The sequence below is a fragment of the Coregonus lavaretus genome (genome assembly GCF_964263955.1).
Source record: "Coregonus lavaretus genome assembly, chromosome: 8".
NCBI lineage: Eukaryota > Metazoa > Chordata > Actinopteri > Salmoniformes > Salmonidae > Coregonus > Coregonus lavaretus.
Window position 1 is genome coordinate 47,995,002 of NC_139995.1, and position 26,861 is coordinate 48,021,862.

Consider the following 26,861-nt stretch of genomic DNA (forward strand, 5'->3'; position numbering starts at 1 on the left):
TCTACCCACCCTTCTCTCCCTTCACTACTCCCTCTACCCACCCTTCTCTCCCTCCCCTCCTACCCACCCTTCTCTTCCTCCCTCTACCCACCCATCACTCCCCCAACTACCCACCCTTCTCCCACCCTCAACCCACCCTTCACCCACCTATACTCCCTCTACCCACCCTTCTCTCCCTCCACTACTCCTCTACCCACCCTTCTCTCCCTCCCTCTACCCACCCTTCTCTCCCTCCACTACTCCCACAACCCACCCTTCTCTCCTCCCTCAACCCCACCCATCTCTCCCTCCCCACAACCCACCCTCTCTCCCTCCCCACACCACCCTCCTCTCCCTCCACTACTCCCTCTACCCACCCTTCTCTCCCTCACTCACTCCCTCACCCCACCCATCACTCCCACCCTCTACCCACCCATCTCTCCACCCACAACCCACCCAACTCACCCTCCCACTACCCACCCTTCACACCCTCCCTCTACCCCCCATCACACCCACCCAAACTCCCTCTACCACACCCTACACTCCCCACCACTACCCCACTACCCACCCTTCTCTCCCTCCCTCTACCCCACCCTTCTCTCCCTCCAATACTCCCTCTACCCACCCTTCTCTCCCACCACACACCCTCTACCCACCTTCTCACCCTCCACTACTCCCTCTACCCACCCTTCTCTCCCTCCCTCTAACCCACCCTTCTCTCCCTCCACTACTCCCTCACCCACCCTACTCACCCTCCCACTACCCACCCTTCTCACCCTCCCTCTACCCACCCTACTCTCCCTCCCTCTACCCCACCCTTCTCTCCCTCCCCTCTACCCACACTTCTCTCCCTCCCTCTACCCACCCTTCTCTCCCCCCACTACTCCCTCTACCCACCCTTCTCTCCCTCCCTCTACCCACCCTTCTCTCCCTCCCTCTACCCACCCTTCTCTCCCTCCCTCTACCCCACCCTTCTCTCCCTCCCTCTACCCACCCTTCTCTCCCTTCACTACTCCCGCTACCCACCCTTCTCTCCCTTCACTACTCCCCTCTACCCACCCTTCTCTCCCTCCCTCTACCCACCCTTCTCTCCAATCCTCTACCCACCCTTCTCACCCTCCCTCTACCCACCCTTCTCTCTCTCCCTCCCTCTACCCCACCCTTCTCTCCCTCCCTCTACCCACCCTTCTCTCCCTCCCCTCAACCCACCCTTCTCTCCCTCCCTCAACCCACCCTTCACCACCCTCCCTCTACCCACCCTTCTCTCCCTCCACTACTCCCTCTACCCACCCTTCTCCTCCCTCCCACCCACCCTTCTCTCCCTCCACTACACCCTCTACCCCACCCTTCTCTCCCTTCACTACTCCCTCTACCCCACCCTTCTCTCCCTCCCTCTACCCACCCTTCTCTTCCTCCCTCTACCCACCCTTCTCTCCCTCCCTCTACCCACCCTTCTCTCCCTCCCTCTACCCACCCTTCTCTCCCTCCAATACTCCCTCTACCCACCCTTCTCTCCCTCCACTACTCCCTCTACCCACTCTTCTCTCCCTCCACTACTCCCTCTACCCACCCTTCTCTCCCTCCCTCTACCCACCCTTCTCTCCCTCCACTACTCCCTCTACCCACCCTTCTCTCCCTTCACTACTCCCTCTACCCACCCTTCTCTCCCTCCCTCTACCCACCCTTCTCTCCCTCCCTCTACCCACACTTCTCTCCCTCCCTCTACCCACCCTTCTCTCCCTCCACTACTCCCTCTACCCATCCTTCTCTCCCTCCCTCTACCCACCCTTCTCTCCCTCCCTCTACCCACCCTTCTCTCCCTCCCTCTACCCACCCTTCTCTCCCTCCCTCTACCCACCCTTCTCTCCCTCCCTCTACCCACCCTTCAATACTCCCTCTACCCACCCTTCTCTCCCTTCACTACTCCCTCTACCCACCCTTCTCTCCCTCCCTCTACCCACCATCCTCTCCAATCCTCTACCCACACTTCTCTCCCCTCCCTCTACCCACCCTTCTCTCCCTCCACTACTCCCTCTACCCATCCTTCTCTCCCTCCCTCTACCCACCCTTCTCTCCCTCCCTCTACCCACCCTTCTCTCCCTCCCTCTACCCACCCTTCTCTCCCTCCCTCTACCCACCCTTCTCTCCCTCCCTCTACCCACCCTTCAATACTCCCTCTACCCACCCTTCTCTCCCTTCACTACTCCCTCTACCCACCCTTCTCTCCCTCCCTCTACCCACCATCCTCTCCAATCCTCTACCCACCCTTCTCTCCCTCCCTCTACCCACCCTTCTCTCTATCTCCCTCTACCCACCCTTCTCTCTCTCTCTCCCTCTACCCACCCTTCTCTCCCTCCCTCTACCCACCCTTCTTACCATATGCTTAATCCATCTCTTTCCCCTCTCAGTCTTCCTGCAAACGCCCTCTATGTCCTTCTCTCCATCTACCTCCCCCTCCTCTATCTGTTCCTCAGTCTCATTTTCTCACCGTCTGCCCCTCTTGCCCTGCTTCCCCCATTTCCAGGGTGTGTGTGTGTGTGTGTGTGTATGTGTACACACACACGATAGGAGGAAGATCCAAGACCAAACCATATTGGTTTGTTTTTCCCTCCCGTATCCTCCCCCCTGTTAGTTTTTCCTGACTTTCCATCCATTTCTCTTTATTATTTTACTCATAGTTAACTTTATGGGCTAAACTCATAGGTTAACTATGGGCTAAACTCATAGGTTAACTCTGGGCAAAACTCCTATTAAGTTAACTCTATGGGCAAAACTCCAATTAGGTTAACTCTATGGGCTAAACTCCTATTAGGTTAACTCTATGAGCTAAACTCAACTTAACATCCACATCTTTTCTCTACTGATCAGTAGGACATCGCAAAATCCTCTCATTCCACACACACACGCACACACACACACACACACACACACACACGCGCAGGCCAGCACAACATTGATTAACCCCTCTCGCCATGCAACTTTGCATCCACAGCACGGAGTAACCACAGCATACCAGATGAGCGGAGCTCTATATTTTTACTGCAGAATCATACATGATTCATATCCTGGAAGCAAAAGCAGTAGCAGCACAGCCAAAGCAAGGATCAACTAGCTCACATGAGATGATGCGTATTGGAAGAACACTGCTAAGATTGAGAAATGGAGAACAATATTTGGGATGACTCTTTTAATTCGGCTGAAATACCACTATGATCAGGGCCTAAAAATGTGTATCTACCTGCCACAGCGGCTGGTGGACCAAACAGTACATTTTAGGCCCTGACTATTATTTAAATTGTTATCCCATTGCTTCATAAATACACTTCATAAACAAGAATTTAGCAGTAACATTCTGCAACTCTAGTGATGTTTTTTTTTAAAGAACCAAGCAATGTCATATCAATGGAGTTGACGTACGCAACAATGGACGCTGGTATTATCATACCAACACCAGTTAGCATTCAAAATGAGTCCATTTCCTAACGGCTAACCGCAAATTATCCTACTAGCACATCTTCCCTTCAGTCGTCATGTGGAGAAATACTGCTTTAGCCTGGCCTGAGTCGGCTGCTGCTGATTAGCGCTGGCTGCTACAGTAAACAAACAGTCAATAAAGAGCCCTCCTTGGAGAGACAGCACAGTTGCTTGCTAATTAGCCTCCCTTCAGAAACACTGGAGGTTGCTGCTGCGCGTAGGCGCTAATGACTAGCTGTCGATTGAAACAGCCTAGCATTTGAGTGCTAATGCTACAGTAGGAGGAGCTACGCTAATTGTCAAATACACAAGCATTGCTAAATGCTAATCATATGTGCAACGTGGCGAATCTCAGGGTCCTGTTGGACATGTTACATGCTACGTGATTAGCATACTGAGTGAACATACGGCTACGCGCAGCAGCAGCTGTAGCGTGTATTGACATGCGTTTGTAGGTGTTCGAAGCTAATAAGCTTGATTCTCTGAAGGCGTTCCGGGGTGTTGTCGTGTTTTTCGTCTGCAACATGGCGGGGCACCATTTGACAGGATACACAGACAGGTGTGACACTGCTTATCCAAATATAAATCAATATGGCTGCCTTTCTTGGAGGTGTTGTAGGATGAGTGTCTTTGATAAAGAGACTATCTGCTTTAGAGAGAGAGTGAAAGAAGCAGATTTGGAAGAGAGAGAGTGTGAGAGAGAAAGAGGAAAGAAATATAGCAATACCTTCCTAATGATACGAAGGAGCCACATAGGACAAACAAAAGAAAATAGACAAATGTAATCTATAACGGTCATATGATGGAGGTCATAGTTGGTGACAGACGTCTCCCACTTGTCCCCCTAGTGAGGACGACCAGCCTAGAGAGAGAGGGAGAGAGAGAGCTGATAATCTGGTGCTTCTGTCCCCAACCAAGGAGGGCCTAGAGCAGCGCCTAGATCTTCTGCACAGATTCTGTCAGACCTGGTGTTCCAAAATGGTGTTCCAAAAAAGGTCCAGTTGCCACGAACACAACTACAAATTCCATCTAGACAGCGCCACAGGTAACTTCCACAAAGCTGTCAACGATCTGAGAGACAAGGCAAGAAGGGCCTTCTATGCCATCAAAAGGAACATAAAAATATTTGAATCAGTTATAGAACCCATTGCCCTTTATGGTCGTGAGGTCTAGGGTTTGCTCACAAACCAATAATTCACAAAATGAGACAAACACCAAATTTAGACTCTGCATGCAGAATTCTGCAAAAATATCCTCAGTGTACAACGTAAAAAAACAAATAATGCATGCAGAGCAGAATTAGGCCGATAACCGCTAATTATCAAAATGCAGATAAGAGCAGTTAAATTCTAGAACCACCTAAAAGGAAGCCATTCCCAAACCTTCCATAACAAAGCCATCACCTACAGAGAGATTAACCTGGAGAAGAGTCCCCTAAGCAAGCTGGTCCTGTGGCTCTGTTCACAAACACAAACAGACCCCACAGAGCTCCAGGACAGCAACACAATTAGACCCAACCAATTCATGAGAAAACAAAAAGAGAATTACTTGCCACATTGGAAAGAATTAACAAAAAAACTGAGCAAACTAGAATGCTATTTGGCCCTAAACAGAGAGTACACAGTTGCAGAATACCTGACCACTGTGACTGACCCAAACTTAGGGAAAGCTTTGACTATGTACAGACTCAGTGAGCATAGCCTTGCTATTGAGAAAGGCCGCCGTAGGCAGACCTGGCTCTCAAGAGAAGACATGCTATGTGCACATTGCCCACAAAATGGGGTGGAAACTGAGCTACACTTCTTAACCTCCTGCCAAATGTATGACCATATTAGAGAGACATATTTCCCTCAGATTACACAGACCCAAAAATAATTCAAAAACAAACCCAATTTGGATAAACTCCCATATCTACTGGGTGAAATATCACAGTGTGCCATCACAGCAGCAAGATTTGTGACCTGTTACCATAAGAAAAGGGCAACCAGTGAAGAACAACACCACTGTAAATACAACCCATATTTATTTTCTCTTTTGTACTTTAACTATTTGCACATTGTTACAACACCATATATAGACATAATATGACATTTGAAATGTCTTTATTATTATGGAACTTTTGTGAGAGTAATGTTTACTGTTAATTTTTTATTTCATTTTTGTTTATGATCTATTTCACTTGTGTTGGCAATGTAAACATATGTTTCCCATGCTAATAAAGCCCCTTAAATTGAAATTGAGAGAGAGAGAGAGAGAGAGAGAGAGAGAGAGAGAGAGAGAGAGAGAGAAAGGTTCAGAGACGACAGGCTTCCTCTCCAAATTTTCAGCCTCAGTGAAGCGCAGCACCATTTAACACACACACACATTTCCTCATTTGCTACTGTAATCCTCTGACTGACAGATGGGCCCATGCATGTGCACACCAAACGACCCAAATATCCTTCCAACACACCCTTCAGCAGGCCCTCTAGTTGTGCTCACGCTTATTCTCTGCATGCCTACAATCTAAACACTGGCCAAACTCCTAGTCATGAGCACTGTTAATAAAACCAATCGCAAGCATTTGGTTTATTATATCAGGTGTGTTAGTGATGGGCTGGAACAAAAACCTGCACCGGTCATAAGTGTCTCAGAGTGTTAGCTCCCCAAGGTCTTATGGAACTCGATCTAATTACCTAGTTTTTGCTTTTTTGAATGTGTTGTGTTAGTGCTGGGCCGGAACAAAACCATGAAAGAACATTAACTCCCCAAGGTCTTCTGAAACTCGATCTAATTGCCTAGTTTTTACTTTTTTGAATGTGTTGTGCTAGTGCTGGGCCGGAACAAAACCATGAGAGTGTGTTAACTCACCGAGGTCTTCTGGCACTGGATGCTGGTACTGTTGAAGCGCAGGGCGGTGATGCTGTGCACCTCTCCTTGCACGTGGAACACACACTCGTAGTTCTTCTGGCCAGACTGGGGCTGGGGCAGGTTGCGGGCGGCCAGGGTGATTGGCTTGGTCACGCCCACAGGGATGTAAATCTGGGTAGAGGGCAGGATCTGGGGACAGTCCTGGAGGGGAGAGAGAGAGAAGTACGGACAGAATAATCAGACAAAAAAAAGACATTAAGAGAAATATGTTTCTTCATGTATTGTCATGTCGTTTTAATGCTTTTATCTGATCCGGTGTCTTGATGGAGGGAGAGATGAAATGAGGGAGGGCTGGAAGGATGGAGGGAGGGATGAAGGGATGGAGGTATGAAGGGATGGGTGGATGAAGGGATGGGTGGATGAAGGGATGGAGGGATGGAGGGATGAAGGGATGTAGGGATGAAGGGATGGAGGGATGGGTGGATGAAGGGATGGATGGATGAAGGGATGGATGGATGGATGAAGGGATGAAGGGATGAATGGATTGATGGATGGATGGATGAAGGGTTGGAGGGATGAAGGGATGGAGGGATGAAGGGATGGAGGGATAAAGGGATGAAGGGATGGAGGGATAAAGGGATGGAGGGATGAATGGATGAAGGGATGATTGTATGGAGGGATGGAGGGATGGACAGAGGTTTGGGTTACTTGGTTGTTCAAAGACCATGTCAAGTAGTCTTTGTGACAGTATAATATTGGCTTACGACTTGACATGATACTCAAAAGAGTTGCATAAAAAAGAACGAGTGAAAGAGATGGAAACAAAATGTATGTAATGGTACATAACACTCTTCTAACATGACATAATGCCTTTTATAACATAGACAGCATGCCATATTATGAGTACCAACCCTATAAAGCACTGCACTTGTGATAACACAGCGTGGTTTCATCCACAAAGACGGAACAAAGAGATTGAAATGCAGTTTAACCATTTGTGGACTCTATTGTCTGGTAATGAACTAGTGTGACAATGTTTGAGAAAGTCCATTCCGCAACATTCACCAGAGATGAAATGATGGCTTAGATCATCTGGAAACACTATATTGTCCTCTATTACTGGGGTGGAAAGCCTTAGGGGTCCAGAGAAAGTGTGTGTGTGTGTGTGTGTGTGTGTGTGTACAAATTAATTCATTATAGTGTTTATACCACACTTTGGCAGAAGTGCATACATCATCAACGCCAACTCAACAGAACTTGGGAACAGTTGCACAATGTGATTTTTAGCGAGCGGAACCGCCCCTGCTTTTTAGACCAATGCCATATAACCAGTTCACTCAGTCATGTAAATGAAACAAAGGCAGATGAATACACACTACTGCAGATACACATTTTACAAACAAATATTGTCTGCTAAAGGAGTAAAACAAAAGTTGCAACTTTAAATCAGTTGCAGCATCAGTGATACTAGTCCCATACAAAATCCTCTGAGAACTACACCCTAAACCAGTGCTTCTTAAACCTCTCCTCTGGGACCCCCAGACATTACACACTTTTGTTGTAGCCCTGAACTAGCTCACCTGATTCAAGTAGTCAAGGGCTGGATGATTAGTTGACAAGTTGAATCAGGTGTGCTAGCCCTGGTATAGTTCAAATAAATGGAATGACTGGCAGTCCCTGAGGAGATGTTAGAGGTAGGCTGCCCTAAACATATCAGAAACGTACCAACACAACTTACACATACCAGTACAATACATCTGCCTGAAGTGCTAGTATGCAGTAAGCTGTTCTGTTGTGCATTAGTGCAACAGTGTTCTCCTGGGTCCAATAGACAATGGTGTGTTTGTTCATTTGCTTATTAGCCTCCTCCAACATCTGAACCCGGTCCAACAATGAGCTCATAATGAACAGGGGATTACAACGGAGAGAACACCAGCCTGCTGACAACACACTGACAATAATGAACTAGCAGGGAGGGAGGGAAGTAGGGAGGGAGATGGTGGGGGTAGGATGAAGAGGCAGAGGGAGTGTGAGGAAAAAGATTGAGAGGGGGAGAGAAAAAAAGATGGAGGAAGAGAGACATAGATGGAGGTAAAAGAGAGAGGGAATGGATTGGAGCCGGGAGGAACAGGCATCAATAGAAGGGGAGGGTAAAGAGGGAGAGAAAGCAAAAACATCCATACACAAAAAGAGAGAGAGGGAAGGCAGAGGATATAGAGAGAGGGAAGGCAGAGGATATAGAGAAGGAAAGTCAGAAAAATAGGAGAGCAAAATGAGAGAAGGAGAAAAATACATCCTCCCTCTGCAGAGCTGCATTCTGACTTGCCCCTCCCTGCATCAGAGTCAGAGAGAGAGATCCGTTCACACCAACAACCAGCTCAGTTTCACGTGTCTCCCAACCCTTGACAACATCCCAGTTAATTAATTGCCTGCAGCCTCGGACGATGATGGAAATTTGAGCAGGGAGCTAGATCAAGTTGTATAATGATGTTTGAAGTCTTGACTTCTTTAAAGGAGAAAAGAGCGTAGTTGAGAAATGTTGGGCTGCCGGCATTCTAGGTGAAAAGAGTGTGACAGCGTTCTCCCACTCTCTAAACACAAATGCAACGGCAATCAAAAAATTTAGGCGCCCTGCATTTTTATATTTCGGCTGTGTTTTGATATTGTGGTGCTTTTTACAGCAAGATAATGTTACATTTACATTCAAAGTATTAGTCTTGTATTTCATCGTTAATGCATAAAAATGTGTGACACCACCAGCCAAAACCAGGGGAAGACAAAATAAAACATTATTTGCTATAAAAAGGTCACATGTGAATAAGCTAAATACTAAAGGCCCTAAGACAGATCCCTGGGGAACCCCCATTGCAGTTTCCAGACAATGAGACTTTCTGATCATCACATATACACACTTTCCTTTAGCCTATATTTTGACTCATTCCACTTTCCATGACTGTCCCTGCTGGCAAACTTACACAGCTGTCGGGAAAAACGATTAGGATCATAAACAAACACCCACAGCTTGCTAAAAGTAAGTTTAAACATACCACATGATTGGATTGGGCTAAACACAGACAAGTGTGTGTGTGTGTGTGTGTGTGTGTGTGTGTGTGTGTGTGTGTGTGTGTGTGTGTGTGTGTGTGTGGTATTTTTGGTGGAGTACATCCAAGTTTCCTACCCCTGCTCTATGGCAGGCTTAAGGGGCCTTCCTCTAGCCCACTTGTTTGTTTTACTCAACTGCTGCCTTGGGGCTTTGCCGCCTACAGCTAAACAGGCAGGAAGAAGATGGGCATTGTGGGAGATGAAGTCCACATACAGTACATTAATTCACTTGTGTGCATATGACATAAATCTGAAAAGACCCTAGTCAATCAAAGCCAGTTACCAGGAATTTCAGGGTCAAGGCAAAACACCATTCAGTTGTAGCATTTGAATGTACATGCAGTTGACTTCCTTTTGGTTTAAAACTACACATGTTTAATATGACCATTCTAAACATTGCAATTCTTGCAGCACAAGACAAAGGCCTAATCTCACTCGTAGACTGCCTATTGAATTTCCATCCAATAGTTTGAAGTGTGAAACCATGACAGACAGATGACAGAAAGCTGTTATTTAAGGTCAAATATATTGATAGATACTGTATATTCTCCTCTCCCATCAACTCTGATACTTCAGTTGATAGTTCCAATGTCTCGCCATGTCGGGGACGGAGGAAAAACAAGTGTCTGGTGGATAAGATAATCTGCACCTCACAGATGAGAGCAAAACACCTTTCGACACCAGCCAAATGCATTTAATGAGACGACAATTAGAGAGTGTGTGTGTATATGTGTGTAAGTGTGAGTGTCTCTCTTCTATATACAGTACCAGTCAAAAGTTTGGACACACCTACTCATTCAAGGGATGTCTTCACTATTACGCTACAATACAGAAAATAGTAAAAATAATGAAAAACCCTTAATGAGTAGGTGTGCTGGCAAAACAGTCCTGTAGTTTAGCATCTGCATCATCTGACCACTTTTTATTAACCAAGTCACTGGTGCTTCCTGCTTTAGTTTTTGCTTATAAGCAGGAATCAGGAGGATAGAGTTATGGTCAGATTTGCCAAATGGAGGGCGAGGGAGAGCTTTGTATGTGTCTCTGTGTGTGGAGTAAATGTGGTCTAGAGTTTTTTTTTCCTCTGGTTGCACATTTAACATGCTGGTAGAAATTAGGTAGAACTGATTTGAGTTTCCCTGCATTAAAGTCCCCGGCCACTAGGAGTGCTGCCTCTGAATCAGTGTTTTCCTGTTTGCTTATGGCCTTATACAGCTCATTGAGTGCAATCTTAATGCCAACATTGGTTTGTGGTGGTAAATAGACAGCTATGAAAAATATAGATGAAAACTCTTGGTAAATAGGGTGGCCTACAGCTTATCATAATATACAAAACCTCGAGACTTCCTTAGTATTTGATTTTGTGCACCAGCTGTTGTTTACAAATATACACATACCACCACCCCTTGTCTTACCGGAGTCAGCAGTTCTATCCTGCCGATGTAGCGTATAGCCCGCTAGCTGTATATTGTCCATGTCGTCGTTCAGCCACGACTCAGTGAAACATAAGATATTACAGTTTTTAATGTCCCGTTGGTAGGATAATCATACTCTTAGGTCATCTAATTTATTTTCCAATGATTGAAGATTGGCTAGTTGAATTGATGGAAGAGGCAGTTTACTCATTTGCCGTAGTATCCTTACGAGGCACCCCGACCTACGTCCTCTTTCTCCTGTGAATGACGGGGATTTGGGCCTTGTCGGGTGTCTGTACGATATCCTTCGCGTCCGACTCGTTGAAGAAAAAATCTTCGTCCAATATGAGGTGAGTAATCGCTGTCCTGATATCCAGAAGCTCTTTTTGGTTATAAGAGACGATGGCAGAAACATTATTTACAAAATAAATTACAAATAACGCAAAAAAACACACATAATAGTACAATTGGTTAGAGGGCTGTAAAACGTCACCCACCTTCTCCGGCGCCATTCACTTGCATTGGAATCCACCTGTGGTAAATTCAATTGATGGACATTTGGAAAGGCACACACCTGTCTATAAAAGGTCCCACAGTTGACAGTGAATGTCACAGCAAAAACCAAGCCATGAGGTCGAAGGAATTGTCCGTAGAGTCTGAGACAGGATTGTGTCGAGGCACAGATCTTGGGAAGTGATCCAAAAAATGTCTGCAGCATTTTAAGTCCCCAAGAACACAGTACCCTTCATCATTCTTAAATGGAAGAAGTTTGGAACCACCAAGACTCTTCCTAGAGCTGGCCACCCGGCCAAACTGAGCAATCGGGGGTGAAGGGCCTTGGTCAGGGAGATGACCAAGAACCCGATGGTCACTCTGACAGAGATCTAGAGTTCCTCTTTGGAGATGGGAGAACCTTCCAGAAGGACAACCATCTTTGCAGCACTCCATCAATCCGGCCTTTATGCTAGAGTGGCCAGTCGGAAGCCACTCCTCAGTAAAAGGCACATGACAGCCCACTTGAAGTTTGCCAAAAGGCACCTAAAGACACTCAGACCATGAGAAACAACATTCTCTGGTCTGATGAAACCAAGATTGAACTCTTTGGCCTGAATGCCAAGCGTCATATCTGGAGGAAACCTGGCACCATCCCTACAGTGAAGCATGGTGGTGGCACTATCATGCTGTGGGGATGTTTTTCAGTGGCAGGGACTGGAAGATTAGTCAGGATCGAGGCAAAGTTGAACAGAGAAAAGTACAGAGAGATGCTTGATGAAGACCTGCTCTAGAGTACTCAGGACTTCAGACTGCGGTGAATAACCCGATCAAACATCTCTGGAGAAACCTGAAAATAGCTGTGCAGCAACACTTCCCTTCCAACCTGACAGAGCTTTAGAGGAACTGCAGAGAAGAATGGGAGAAACTCCACAAATGTAGGTGTGCCAAGCTTGTAGCGTCATACCCAATAAGACTTGAGGCTGTAGTCGCTGCCAAAGGTACTTCAACAAAGTACTAAGTAACGGGTCTGAATACTTATGTAAATGTGATATTTCCATTTCTTTTATTATTATACATTTCCAAAAATGTATAAAAACCTGTTTTTGCTTTGTCATTATGTGGTATTGTGTGTAGATTGATGAGGGGAAAAAAACAATTTAATCAATTTTAGAATAACAAAATGCAAGAGAGAGAGAGGAGGCGAGAGAGAGAGAGAGGGGGAGGAGAAAGAGATAGAGAGGGGTAGGGGGGAGAGAGAGAGAGAGAGAGGGAGAGAGAGACAACAACAACACAATTAGACCCAACAAAATCATGAGAAAACAAAAAGAGAATTACTTGACACATTGGAAAGAATTAACAAAAATACAGAGCAAACTAGAATGCTATTTGGCCCTAAACAGAGAGTACACAGTGGCAGAATACCTGACCACTGTGACTGACAAACTTAAGGAAAGCTTTGACTATGTACAGACTCAGTGAGCATAGCCTTGCTATTGAGAAAGGCCACCGTAGGCAGACCTGGCTCTCAAGAGAAGACAGGCTATGTGCACACTTCCCACAAAATGAGGTGGAAACTGAGCTGCACTTCCTAACCTCCTGCCAAATGTATGACCATATTAGAGACACATATTTCCCTCAGATTACAGAGATCCACAAAGAATTAAAAAACTAACGCAATTTTGATTAACTCCCTTATCTACTGGGTGAAAAACACAGCAGCAATATTTGTGACCTGTTGCCACAAGAAACACCATTGTAAATACAACCCATATTTATGTTTATTTATTTTCCCATTTGTACTTTAACTATTTGCACATTTTTACAACACTGTATATAGACATTTGAAATGCCTTTATTCTTTTGGAACTTCTGAGTGTAATGTTTACTGTTAATATTTATTGTTTATTTCACTTTTCTTTCCTATCTACTTCACTTGCTTTGGCAATGTTAACATACGTTTCCCATGCCAATAAAGCCCTTAAATGGAATTGAATTGAGAGAGAGAGCGAGAGAGCGAGAGAGCGAGAGAGAGAGAGAGAGAGAGAGAGAGAGAGAGAGAGAGAGAGAGAGAGAGAGAGAGAGATACAGGGCAGAGAGAATTGGAGAGAAAGAGAATGGTGAGAGACAGAAGGAGAGAGAGGAGGGGGGGGGGAGAGAGCGATCGCAAGAAAGGAGGGGAGATGTGAGAAGAAGCGTGACAAAAATAGATATATACACTGAGTGTACAACACATTAGGAACACCTGCTCTTTCCATGACATAGAAAGCTATGATCCCTTATTGATGTCACTTGTTAAATCCACTTCAATCAGTGTAGAATAAAAGGAGGAGACAGGTTAAATAAGGATTTTTAAGCCTTGAGGGTGAATGGGAAAGACAAGATTAAAGTGCCTTTGAACGGGGTATGGTAGTACGTGCCAGGCACCGGTTTGTGTCAAGAACTGCAACGCTGCTGCTTAATTTTTTTGGGGGTCATTTTAGCAGACACTCTTATCCAGAGCGACTTACAGTTAGTGAGTGCATACATTTTCATACTGGCCCCCCATGGGGAACGAACCCACAACCCTGGCGTTGCAAGCGCCATGCTCTACCAACTTCTTTCACACTCAACAGTTTCCTGTGTGTATCAAGAATGGTCCAACACCCAAAGGACATACAGCCAACATTACACAACAGTGGGAAGCGTTGGAGTCAACATGGGTCAGCATCCATGTGGAACGCTTTTGACACCTTGTAGAGTCCATGCCCCGATGAATTGAGGCTGTTCTGAGGGCAAAAAGGAGGGGGGGGGGGGTTCAACTCAATATTAGGAAAGTGTTCTTAACTCTTATATAGATGTAAAATCCCTTGTTTAGGCGACCTGCCTGGTTCTGGTCCTGGTTCCAACCGGCATTTTCACTTATAAATCGGTCTGTGATAAAAAGGTGTGTTTCACATCAGTGTATGAACAGTACATGAGATGACACACATGCTTTGCTGACAAAGTCCATACAAACATGTGCACAATCAATCTCATTTCAGATTCCTGATTGCCCCAAGAAAGGAGCCGACAGTGACATTTTGCGAGGGAGAGCACCTTTTTCAAACACTTGAGATAAATAATTTATTCTAGATATAGATCATTCTGACATAACTGTTCATTCACATTCTTTACTCTTGCTGACTTATCTCACCACCACTAATGAGATTGGTGTGCTTGATGCATGTCGCGTCAGAGATTCTAAAAGTCAAGGGGCGTGGTCGACAGTATGCACCTCATATCTGCTGTCACATCCAACCTGGATTGATATTTGTGACCCGTCTCAAGAAGCTAGGCGTATGTCACTATTTCACAGGAGACACATTTGAAAGTTTTAATCAACATTTTTGCAGAAATGCCTTCTGGAACATGTGAACTTTCATGTGCCTTCATACCAAACTTGTATGCCATTTAGTAAATACAAAGTTAAATTATGAGCCTAGTTGGTTTAGCCCGTGAAAAATACAGGAACCTTACCACAAGCCATGATTGGCTGAGATAATGGATTGTCTGGACATGTTCAGATTGGTCTGCCATGTAGCATGCTTCTGTCTATAACATGAGCTGCTCAGTATGTGTAGATAATCCTTTCTACCGTTTTTTCTTTGAAATATATCATGAAGAACTGAAAAAGTGTTGCTACTGCTCTCAACATTGCTGCCCTGAAGTTATCAGGTGCTATCGACAAAGATTAGTGGGAAAAAGTTGTGATGGACTACTTTCTGGAGGACGATCCTGCCATGCTGACTCTCTCTGAATCTGAAAATGAATCAGATGGGGAAATCCCTGATTTAGGTAAAAACATTTTCATTGAACCAGACATTGTAGAGTCTTCTGATGACAGCGATGGGGGAAGAAACAGTGATCAACAGTGTTGTTGTGACGGAAGATGTTGACCGAGTTTTGAAATCAGCGGAATGCCTGGTGGAAGCAGAGAGATGATTGCCAAATGCGGAGAGAGTCGAAAAGAGAACACGAGGCTGTTGTATAAAACACCCGTCTCTGGATTACATCTTTAATATGCCATTTAGCAGACGCTATGCAAATAGTCCAGGTAGCCATGATTAGCTGTTCAGGAGTTTTATGGCTTGAGGTTAGAAGCTGTTAAGAAGCCTTTTGGACCTAGACTTGGCGCTCCGGTACCACTTGCCGTGCGGTAGCAGAGAGAACAGTCTTTTAGGGACTTTTAGGGCCTTCCTTGTAACATTGCAACAATTGTAACTATTAACTTGGTCCAGCCCAAAGCTTATGCTAGCAAACTTGCAACGCTGTATACAATATTCTGGGCCCTCAAAGTTTCCCCAGTACCAGTGAGCTCCGGACAGACATACACAGCTGTAGGCTATTTGCACAAGGGATAAGAAGTAATCAGGTAGGCCTATTTTATGACGTTTCCACTGGATCAGAGCATGACCTTTTCCCCCCTTTCATGTTGAGTGGTTATCGAAAGAGAGAGAGCTGGAAATATTTGTCAAATAGGCTATGTTGAGGAAATACTGTCAATGGATGTAAAAACAGACTTTGTTTACTTGCTGTTTGAGGTGAAGAAAAAATGACTTTGAGAAGCTCCACAGTGATGGTGAGTTAAGACAATCAGAAATAGCATCAGATCCCCAAATGGGCACATTAACACATTTGTGCTCAGGCCAGGTAGCCTAGGCCTACTTCTATGCGTAATCAGGTGTGTGTCTTTAGTCAAGATTGATAGGAGCGGTCCTAACAAAATAATTAATACATTTACAACTTGTAAATATAATGAAATCAACCAAATCTGGTGTAGCCTAGGTTGTGCACTCTGCAAATAACGTGTCCACTACTACAATGAGAACGGTAAGACTATTAATAATATATTGAATCCGTTAACAGAAATTACTGTAACCAAACAAACATTGTAGAGTAAAAATTAAGGGAATTAATGGTAAATGTACAACTGGTGATACTTTCAGTAGCACATCTCTTCGAGTAATGGGCTGTGCCATCCCCTCGGCCTCCGCAATGGATTAGTCCACTCAGACATGCATGAATCAGACAAGTGTCTCGTGTGCCATAAAAAAAAAAAATATATATATATATATATATATATATATATATATATATATATATATATATATATATAATAATTGTATATATACAGTGCATTTGGAAAGTACTCAGACACCTTGATTTTTCAACATTCTGTTACGTTACAACCTTATTCTAAAATGGATTAAATAGTTTGTTCCCCTTATCAATCTACACACAATACCCCTTAATGACAAATTATAATAATAATAATAATAATACATTTTGGCACATTCCTATTTTTTTAATTATTGAAATATCAAATTTACGTAAGTATTCAGACCCTTTACTCAGTACCTTGTTGAAGCACATTTGGCAGCGATTACATCCTTGAGTCTTCTTGGGTATGACGCTACAAGCTTGACAAACCTGTATTTGGGGAGTTTCTCCCATTCTTCTCAGCAGATCCTCTCAAGCTCTGTCAGGTTAGATGGGGAGTGACACTGCACAGCTATTTTCAAGTCTCTCCAGAGATGTTAAATCAGGTTCAAGTCCGGGCTCTGGCTGGGGTAAACAAGGACATTTTCCACCACCATGCTTCACCGTAGGGATGGTGCCAGGTTTCCTCCAGATGTGACTCTTGGCATTCAGGCCAAAGAGTTCAATCTTGGTTTCCTCAGACCAGATAATCTTGTTTCACATGGTCTGAGAGTCCTTTAGGTGCCTTTTGGCAAACTCCAAGCGGGCTGTTATGTGCCTTTTACTGAGGAGTGGCTTCCGTCTTGACACTCTACCACAAAGGCCTGATTGGTGGAGTGCTGCAGAGATGGTTGTCCTTCTGGAAGGATCTCCAATCTCCACAGAGGAACTCTGGAGCTCTGTCAGAGTGACCATCGGGCTCTTGATCACCTCCCTGACCAAGGCACTTCTCCCCCAATTGCTCAGTTTGGCCAGCTCTAGAAAGAGTCTTGGTGGTCCCAACCTTCTATTTAAGAATGATGGAGGCCACTGTGTTCTTGGGGACCTTCAATGCTGCAGACATTTTTTGGTACCCTTCCCCAGATCTGTGCCTCAACACAATCCTGTCTCTGAGCTCTACGGACAATTCCTTCGACCTCACGGCTTGGTTTTTGCTCTGACATGCACTGTCAACTGTGGGAACTTTTATAGACAGGTGTGTGCCTTTCCAAATCATGTACAATAAATTTAATTTACCACAGGTGGACTCCAATCAAGTTGTAGAAACATCTCAAGGATGATCAATGGAAACAGGATGCACCTGGCTCAATTTTGAGTCTCATAGCAAAGGGTCTGAATACTTATATAAGATATGTTTATTTTTTATTTTTAATAGATTTTCAAACATTTCTAAAAGCCTGTTTTCACTTTGCCATATGGGGTATTGTGTGTAGATTGCTGAGGATTAAAATAAATCATTGATTTCAGAATAAGGCTGTAACGAAACCAGCTTCACCTGGAAAGCTTTTCCAACAGTCTTGAAGGAGTTCCCACATATGCTGATCACTTGTTTGCTGCTTTTCCTTCACTCTGCGGTCCGACTCATCCCAAACCATCTCAACTGGGTTGAGGTCGGGTGATTCTGGAGGCCAGGTCATCTGATACAGCACTCCATCACTCTCCTTGGTAAAATAGCCCTTACACAGCCTGGTGGTTTGTTGGGTCATTGTCCTGTTGAAAAACAACTTATAGTGCCACTAAGCCCAACCCAGATGGGATGGCGTATCACTGAAGAATGCTTTGGTAGCCATGCAGGTTATGTGTGCCTTGAATTCTAAATAAATCACAGACAGTGTCACTAGCAAAGCACCACCACACCATAAAACCTCCACCCTCATGCTTTACGGTGGGAAATACACATGTGGAGATCATCCGTTCACCGACACCACGTCTCACAAAGACACAGCGGTTGGAACCAAGAATATCAGATTTGGACTCTAGACCAAAGGACACATTTCAACCGGTCTAATGTCCATTGCTCGTGTTTCTTGGCCCAAGAAAGTCTCTTCTTCTTATTGATGTCCTTTAGTAGTGGTTTCTCTGCAGCAATTCGACCATGAAGGCCTGATTCACACAGTCTCCTCTGAACAGTTGATGCTGAGATGTGTCTGTTTGAACTCTGTGAAGCATTTATTTGGTAACTGTAATGAACTTATCCTCTGCAGCAGAGGTAACTCTGGGTCTTCCATTCCTGTGGCGGTCCTCATGAGAGCCAGTTTCATCATAGCGCTTGATGGTTTTTGTGACTGCACTTGAAGAAACTTCCAAAGTTCTTCAAATGTTCCATATTGACTGACCTTCACATCTTAAAGTAATAATGGAATGTTGTTTCTCTTTGCTTATTTGAGCTGTTCTTGCCATAATATGGACTTGGTCTTGTACCAAATAGGGCTATATTCTGTATACCACCCCTACCTTGTAACAACACAACTGATTGGCTCAAAAGCATTAGGAAGGAAATACATTCCACAAATTAACTTTTAAGTAGGCATACCTGCTAATTGAAATGTATTCCAGGTGACTATCTCATGAAGCTGGTTGAGAGAATGCCAAGAGTGTGCAAAGCTGTCATCAAGGCAATGGGTGGCTATTTGAAGAATCTCAAATATAAAATGACTACTACATGATTCCATATGTGTTATTTCATAGTTTTGTTGTCTTCACTATCATTCTGCAATGTAACAAATCGTAAAAATAAAGAAAAACCCTTGAATGAGTTGGTGTCTAAACTTTTGACTGGTAGTCAAAAGTAGTCATATATTTGCCACTGTTCAACTGAAAACATGTCTTTGGTCGACCAACAGCATTTCGACCAAACAATCGACCAGTCGACTAAATCTCCATTAATAATTGTTTCCTCTAAATCCACTGATTCGGTCACTTGTCTCTAGAATGTTTTTGTATTTCCCCTGCATGCTTGCGTTCAGTTCCCCAAATATGTCTGTTACATAGGCAAGGAGACATGTTCTTGTCATTACACAAAGTCAAGTATGTTTTTTTGTTGTTTATTTTACATCCGTTCCTCTCTCAATGTGAAAATTATTTTCAACACTCACCCTAGATAACCACCAAGCCTCAGAGTGAAATAGAACATTGTCACACTCTGATCCCATATCTCCATATAGTTTTGTGAACAGGCTGCGCCCAGTTGACGTGGTTTGATGTGGTTTACAATCAGTTACCTGCTGCAGTATACAGTGAGGAAAAAAAAAAAATATTTAGTCAGCCACCAATTGTGCAAGTTCTCCCACTTAAAAAGATGAGAGAGGCCTGTAATTTTCATCATAGGTACACGTCAACTATGACAGACAAAATGAGGAAAAAAAATCCAGAAAATCACATTGTAGGATTTTTAATGAATTTATTCTTATTTCTATGGGGTTGAGATCTGGAGACTGGCTAGGCCACTCCAGGACCTTGAAATGCTTCTTACGAAGCCACTCCTTCGTTGCCCGGGCGGTGTGTTTGGGATCATTGTCATGCTGAAAGACCCAGCCACGTTTCATCTTCAATGCCCTTGCTGATGGAAGGAGGTTTTCACTAAAAATATCACGATACATGGCCCCATTCATTCTTGCTTAAGCAGGGGGACACGTCTGGCACTGCAGGATTTGAGTCCCTGGCGGCGTAGTGTGTTACTGATGGTAGGCTTTGTTACTTTGGTCCCAGCTCTCTGCAGGTCATTCACTAGGTCCCCCCGTGTGGTTCTGGGATTTTTGCTCACCGTTCTTGTGATCATTTTGACCCCACGGGGTGAGATCTTGCGTGGAGCCCCAGATCGAGGGAGATTATCAGTGGTCTTGTATGACTTCCATTTCAAAATAATTGCTCCCACAGTTGATTTCTTCAAACCAAGCTGCTTACCTATTGCAGATTCTGTCTTCTCAGCCTGGTGCAGGTCAACAATTTTGTTTCTGGTGTCCTTTGACAGCTCTTTGGTCTTAGCCATAGTGGAGTTTGGAGTGTGACTGTTTGAGGTTGTGGACAGGTGTCTTTTATACTGATAACAAGTTCAAACAGGTGCCATTAATACAGGTAACGAGTGGAGGACAGAGGAGTCTCTTAAAGAAGAAGTTACAGGTCTGTGAGAGCCAGAAATCTTGCTTGTTTGTAGGTGACCAAATACTTATTTTCCACCATAATTTGCAAATAAATTCATAAAAAATCCTACAATGTGATTTTCTGGAAAATAAATTCTCAATTTGTCTGTCATAGCTGACGTGTACCTATGATGAAAATTACAGGCCTCTCTCATCTTTTTAAGTGGTAGAACTTGCACAATTGGTGGCTGACTAAATATTTTTTTCCCCCACTGTATCTCCAAGTTCTGTGCTCAGCTCTTTTGCTGCCAGTTGCTCGCGGTGTATCATGCAACGCATCCACATGGCAGAGGGAGACACATTCATAACTAGAGTGCAGAGGCCTGCCTGCCATAGATGGAGCACCATTCGATCCCATGGAATCTGTTTTTCTTCAATATAGCCACGCAGCACACTGAAAATCCCCTGTGCAGTTTCATGCTCGGGAATCGTGAGACAGAACAATATGTCCTCACAAATAGCATACCCCGACATGTATAGCAAATAGAAGTTAATGCATGGGCATCTCGGACCTCACAGCTAACGTCCATTTGGAAAGCATACGCTGGGGAGTTTGAGTCGATCAGTCAGTTTCCTCTTGCTTGCTAGCAATAGCATACCTTCTTTGTTTAACACTTATCTGACAAAGGTATTGATGTGAATTGCTGTGCCTCTGTCTCCCAAAATATTGTTATCACCATATCAATTGCGGCAGGTAATATCAAAGTCTCTGCAATAGTGTGTGGTTTCATAGCGTAGCAGGCCTAGCCATTCACTGTGGGAATGATTCAAGTGCAACGGTCAAGTGCAGCCTTTTCCCATGATCTAAGTGCATTCTCTGGTTTAATTTGATCCTTTAGATTTGAATAATTTTCATTGAGATTTTTAAGGTTAATCACATTACAATGATTTTGACATAGAAAGACAACATTATAATATATATATATATATATATATATATATATATATATATATATATATATATATATATATATATATATATATATATATATATATATATATAGTTTAAGGATTTTGTAAATTCTCCTGCAACCCCATTTTCATATTAGGCGACCCCACATGGGCTCACGCCCTCTTGTTTGGGAACCACTGCTCTATGATGTCTAGGAACTAAATTCTGCATGGCTGTGAAATGGTGGAATCAGTGCAGACAACTTTTCAAAAAATAACATCCTCCTAACCTGCACCAAACAGAGCCAGCTAGGAAACCTCACGAGACGGGACAGCCAACGGCACGTCTCTCTCTCTGCCTACCATTATCCTTCAGTCTATGTATTGCCCTCTCTCCATCTCTGCCTCTCCATCATGTTCAGTCTTTAAATACCTCTCTCTCTACCTCCCCCCTCATTTTCAGTCTCCCTCTACCTACACAAATCTCCCTCTACCCAAAGTCTTTCTATTCAGTCTCTCCCTCCATCTTTCTCTCATCTGCACTCTGCCTGCACTTCTCTTCTCTGTTCATCAATATCACCTTCTCTCTCAATCTTTCCCTCTCTCATTTCAAATCTGCCTTTGCCCTTCTCTCCATTTACCTCTCCTTCAGTCTATCCCTCTCGGTGACTGTGCATCCTACCTTCTTTTCTTCCATTCCGCTCTCTGACTGTGTTCTCCCTCTCTTTCTCTGACTGGAAAGATGCAATATTCATCTGTGGTCTCCATTAAGGCAGGCAGGCTAGAGACTCAGTGGGTCTGCGGAAATCAACATTTAATACACCCTGAATAATTAAACCACAGCAATATACTGTGACTAAACACACACAGTCGGGGACTCGTGTGTGTGTGTGTGTGTGTGTGTGTGTGTGTGTGTGTGTGTGTGTGTGTGTGTGTGTGTGTGTGTGTGTGTGTGTGTGTGTGTGTGTGTGTATGGGGGAGACGTGTTATGTGTGTGCGCAGTTGTGCATGTGAACAAGAGAGAATGACTTTCAATTAAGTCTAAGTGGTTTTAAGAAATTCATTTCAACAGTCTGTCAGTCCTCATTGGCAAGGCTGCAAAAAGAGGTGGGTGTGACATTTAGGGAGGACAAGGTGATCAATGTTGAGGATGCAGTATTCATAATGTCACTGTGGATAAAAACAAAGATGTGAATCGCGCTTAGACCTTGGTTTACAAAGTTGGGGTCGAAATATGCCATGGCAAACATCTGCTGCCATAACATTTTTACACTACTCAAAATCATAAAAAAAGGTTTACACTTGATTACAGTTCAGCAAAGAAATGTTAGCATAGTGTTTGGCTGTCTAAGATTTGTCCTGGACCAGGACCTGCTTTAAGGAGCCTTGCTTCCACTAGCTTCTGTTCGTGCATTTGAAGCTGCCAGGTACTGCAGCTACCGCCACCTTCAAGTAAAAGAGTTAGCTCTTAAATGAGTGCTCTACTTGGGAGCCACTCGCTTGTATCATGTAAAAAAAAATTCACGGTAGGAAGGGGACAAAGAAACCCCTGATCGTGTTCGCTAAAAATAGACGAGTACGGGCAACTATACATTCTGAGGAGAGGAGAGTTGTTCTGTTCATCATTCAGGGACCAGATCCAAATCTCACTCCTCTCTTTCTCGGAAAAGAGAGATATACACAAAATGAGTGTGTGGGAATGTTATTGAGGAGCCGTGTGACAGTGCAGAAACTGTGAATTACATTGTTGTATAGCGCTGAATGTACATACTGCATCATTGGTGTCAGCAGTCGGTACTGTATGTGACTTACTGATCTGCTCGTTACCAATTAAATAAATTAGAATGGAAAAGAGAGGGAAGGAAAGATGAGATGAGCACCCGATACTTCGGCGATCACGTTTAAAGTGATGGAAATCAGATTATGAAGTGGAAACAAGTCTCCATTCATATATTTCTGGAAGGGACTGGAATGTTCTTAGGAGCTAGTGTTCGCAGCGAGTCATGTGGTTGTCGACCGCGGTGCTGAGCGGAGGGTTAACAAGGAGGAGCCATTCGGTCACGGTCGACTTACGGTCCATCTGGCTCTGGACGCCCACAGTTACTTCACCCATCACCTCCGTTTCCTCCCTCCCTCATCCCATCCCTCCTTCCCTCTCTAAATCCTGCGAGAACATTTGAAAAATTAATTGTCACTCTGAAAATGTAATCTGTGGCTTTATTGCCAGTCGCTCTATTCTTCCCTCTGTTTCTCTCCTTCCTTTCTCCCATCTCCCTCTCCTCTATTAAGATGAATCTGACCATTTCCCTCTATCGCATGGGGCGTTCGAGGAGCTGAATAGTGAATGTGTGTGTGTGTATGTATGTATATGTGTGTGCGTGCGTGCGTAGGGGGAGATAACAGAGAGAGGTACTGAAGTGGGTGGAGGAGAAGAGAGATGTTCTTGCTCGCTCTTTCTGTTCTCCCACTTGAAAAGGTTATATTTTATTAAACATGGCCCGTGCTTGTCTCCTTCTCCCACTGAAAGGCAAGGATATGTGGGGGAAGGAGGGACTGGGGTGGGGGGGACAGGGGGGGAGGACGGGGGGAGGACGGGGGGGGGGGGGGGGAAGACAGACAGGAAAAGGGAAGAAGAGAAAGGGAGAGATAGGTTGAAATGGAGATGTACACTGAGTATACAAAACATTATGCTATTTCCATGACAGACTGACCAGGTGAATCCAGGTGAAAGATATGATCCCTTATTGATGTAACTTGTTGAATCCACTTCAATCAGTGTAGATGAAGGGGAGGACACTGGTAAAAAAAATAAAAAATAATTAAGCCTTGAGACATTTGAAACATGGATTGTGCCATTCAGAGGATGAATGGGCAAGACAAGCTATTTAACAGGGCATGGTAGTACGTGCCAGGCACACCGGTTTGTGTAAAGAACTGCAACGTTGTCGGATTTTTCATATTCAACAGTTTCCTGTGTGTATCAAGAATGGTCCACCATCCAAAGGACATCCAGCCAACATTACATAGCTGTGGAAAAAATTGTAGTCAACATGGAACGCTTTCGACTCCTTGTAGTGTCCATGGCCCGACAAATTTAGGCTTTTCTGAGGGCAAAACGGAGGGTGTTCAACGCAATATTAGAAAGGTGTTTGGTATACTCAGTGTATATACAGCTGAAGTCGGAAGTTTACATACACCTTAGCCAAATACATTTAAACTATGTTTTTCACAATTCCTGACATTTAATCCTAGTAAAAATTCCCTGTCTTAGGTCAGTTAGGATCACCACTTTATTTTAAGAATGTGAAATGTCAGATTAATAGTAGCGAGAATGATTTATTCCAGCTTTTATTTATTTCATCACATTCCCAGTGGGTCAGAAGTTTACATACACTCAATTAGTATTTGGTAGCATTGCCTTTAAATTGTTTAACTTGGGTCAAATGTTTCGGGTAGCCTTCCACAAGCGTCCCACAATAAGTTGGGTGAATTTTGGCCCATTCCTCCTGACAGAGCTGGTGTAACTGAGTCAGGTTTGTAGGCCTCCTTGCTCACACACGGTTTTTCAGTTTTTCCCACAAATGTTCTATAGGGTTGAGGTCAGGGCTTTGTGATGGCCATCCAATACCTTGACTTTGTTGTCCTTAAGTCATTTTGCCACAACATTGGAAGTATGCTTGGGGTCATTGTCCATTTGGAAGACCCATTAGCGACGAAGCTTTAACTTCCTGACTGATGTCTTGAGATGTTGCTTCAATATATCCACATAATTTACCTTCCTCATGATGCCAGCTGTTTTGTGAAGTGCACCAGTCCCTCCTGCAGCAAAGCACCCCCACAGCATGATGCTGCCACCCCCGTGCTTCACGGTTGGGATGGTGTTCTTCGGCTTGCAAGCATCCCCCTTTTTCCTCCAAACGTTATGATGGTCATTATGGCCAAATAGTTCTGTTTTTGTTTCATCAGACCAGAGGACATTTCTCCAAAAAGTATGATCTTTGTCCCCATGTGCAGTTGCAAACCGTAGTATGGCTTTTTTATGGTGGTTTTGGAGCAGTGGCTTCTTCCTTGCTTAGCGGCCTTTCAGGTTACGTCGATATAGGACTCGTTTTACTGTGGATATAGATACTTTTGTACCTGTTTCCTCCAGTATCTTCAAAAGGTCATTTGCTGATGTTCTGGGATTGATTTGCACTTTTCGCACCTAAAGTACGTTCATCTCTAGGAGACATACCGCGTCTCCTTCCTGAGCGGTATGCCGGCTGCGTGGTCCCATGGTGTTTATACTTGCATACTATTGTTTGTACAGATGAATGTGGTACCTTCAGGCGTTTGGAAATTGCTCCCAAGGATGAACCAGACTTGTGGAGGTCTACAATTTATTTTCTGAGGTCTTGGGTGATTTTCCCATGATCTCAAGCAAAGAGGCACTGAGTTTGAAGGTAGTCCTTGAAATACATCCACAGGTACACCTTCAATTGACTCAAATGATGACAATTAGCCTATCAGAAGCTTCTAAAGCCATGACACCATTTTCTGGAATTTTCCAAGCTGTTTAAAGGCACAGTCAACTTAGTGTATGTAAACTTCTGACCCACTGGAATTGTGATACAGTGAATTATAAGTGAAATAATCTGTCTGTAAACAATTGTTGGACAAATTATGTCCTTACCGACTTGCCAAAACTAGAGTTTGATAACAAGAAACTTGTGGAGTGGTTGAAAAATTAGTTTTAATGACTCCAACCTAAGTGCATGTAAACTTTCAACTTCAGCTGTATACAGAGAGAGAGAGAGAGAGAGAGAGAGAGAGAGAGAGAGAGAGAGAGAGAGAGAGAGAGAGAGCGAGAAGACGGAGAGAGAGCGAGAGAGAGAGCGAGAGAGAGAGAGAGAGAGAGAGAGAGAGAGAGAGAGAGAGAGAGAGAGAGAGAGAGAGAGAGAGAGAGAGAGAGAGAGAGAGAGAGAGAGAGAGAGAGAAGAGAGAAAGGAGTGACAATCAAAAGGGGAGGAAAGAGAGTATGGAGAGTAAGAAGGTATGGAGAGACGGGAAAGGAGGGGGGGTGCATGGCAAGGCTACACACTGCTTTCCGTGGTGTCACTTTAATCCATGGTCTAATTAGCATCGAGGAGATACATTCTATCTGGAAATCATTGTTTTATTATGGCTGAAACAAAAAGCAGCTCTAATGATTACAAATGAGAGAGCGGCAACAGACTCACTGAGAGAACTATCCAGTCTGGCCTGAGAAAATGGACGTGTGAGAGTGAGAGAGAGAGAGAGAGAGTGAGAGTGAGAGTTAGAGTGAGAGTGAGAGTGAGAGAGTGAGAGAGAGTGAGAGAGAGAGAAATAGTGATAGAAGGAAACAAGAGGAGGAGTGGAACAGGGAGGTAGAATAAAATAAATGAGTGGGAAGAGAAAAAAAGGAGAGAATAATGGGAGGAAAATTGGAGGAAATTTGAAAAAGAAGGGAAAGAGAAAAGGGAGGGGATAGAAATTGGTAGAGAAAGTGAAATGGTAGAGG

At 44.1% G+C, this 26,861-nt stretch overlaps 1 protein-coding gene across 1 annotated transcript in view; it reads right to left on the reverse strand.

Moving 5' to 3' along the window:
- LOC311134262 (plexin-A1-like) overlaps window positions 1–26,861 on the reverse strand; it is a 312,099-nt gene that overhangs the window by 107,384 nt on the left and 177,854 nt on the right. Inside the window, exon 10 of the mRNA XM_084167885.1 lies at window positions 6,304–6,504. Within this exon, the coding sequence (XP_084024011.1) occupies window positions 6,304–6,504 (201 nt within the window). The remainder of the gene's footprint in view (window positions 1–6,303; window positions 6,505–26,861) is intronic.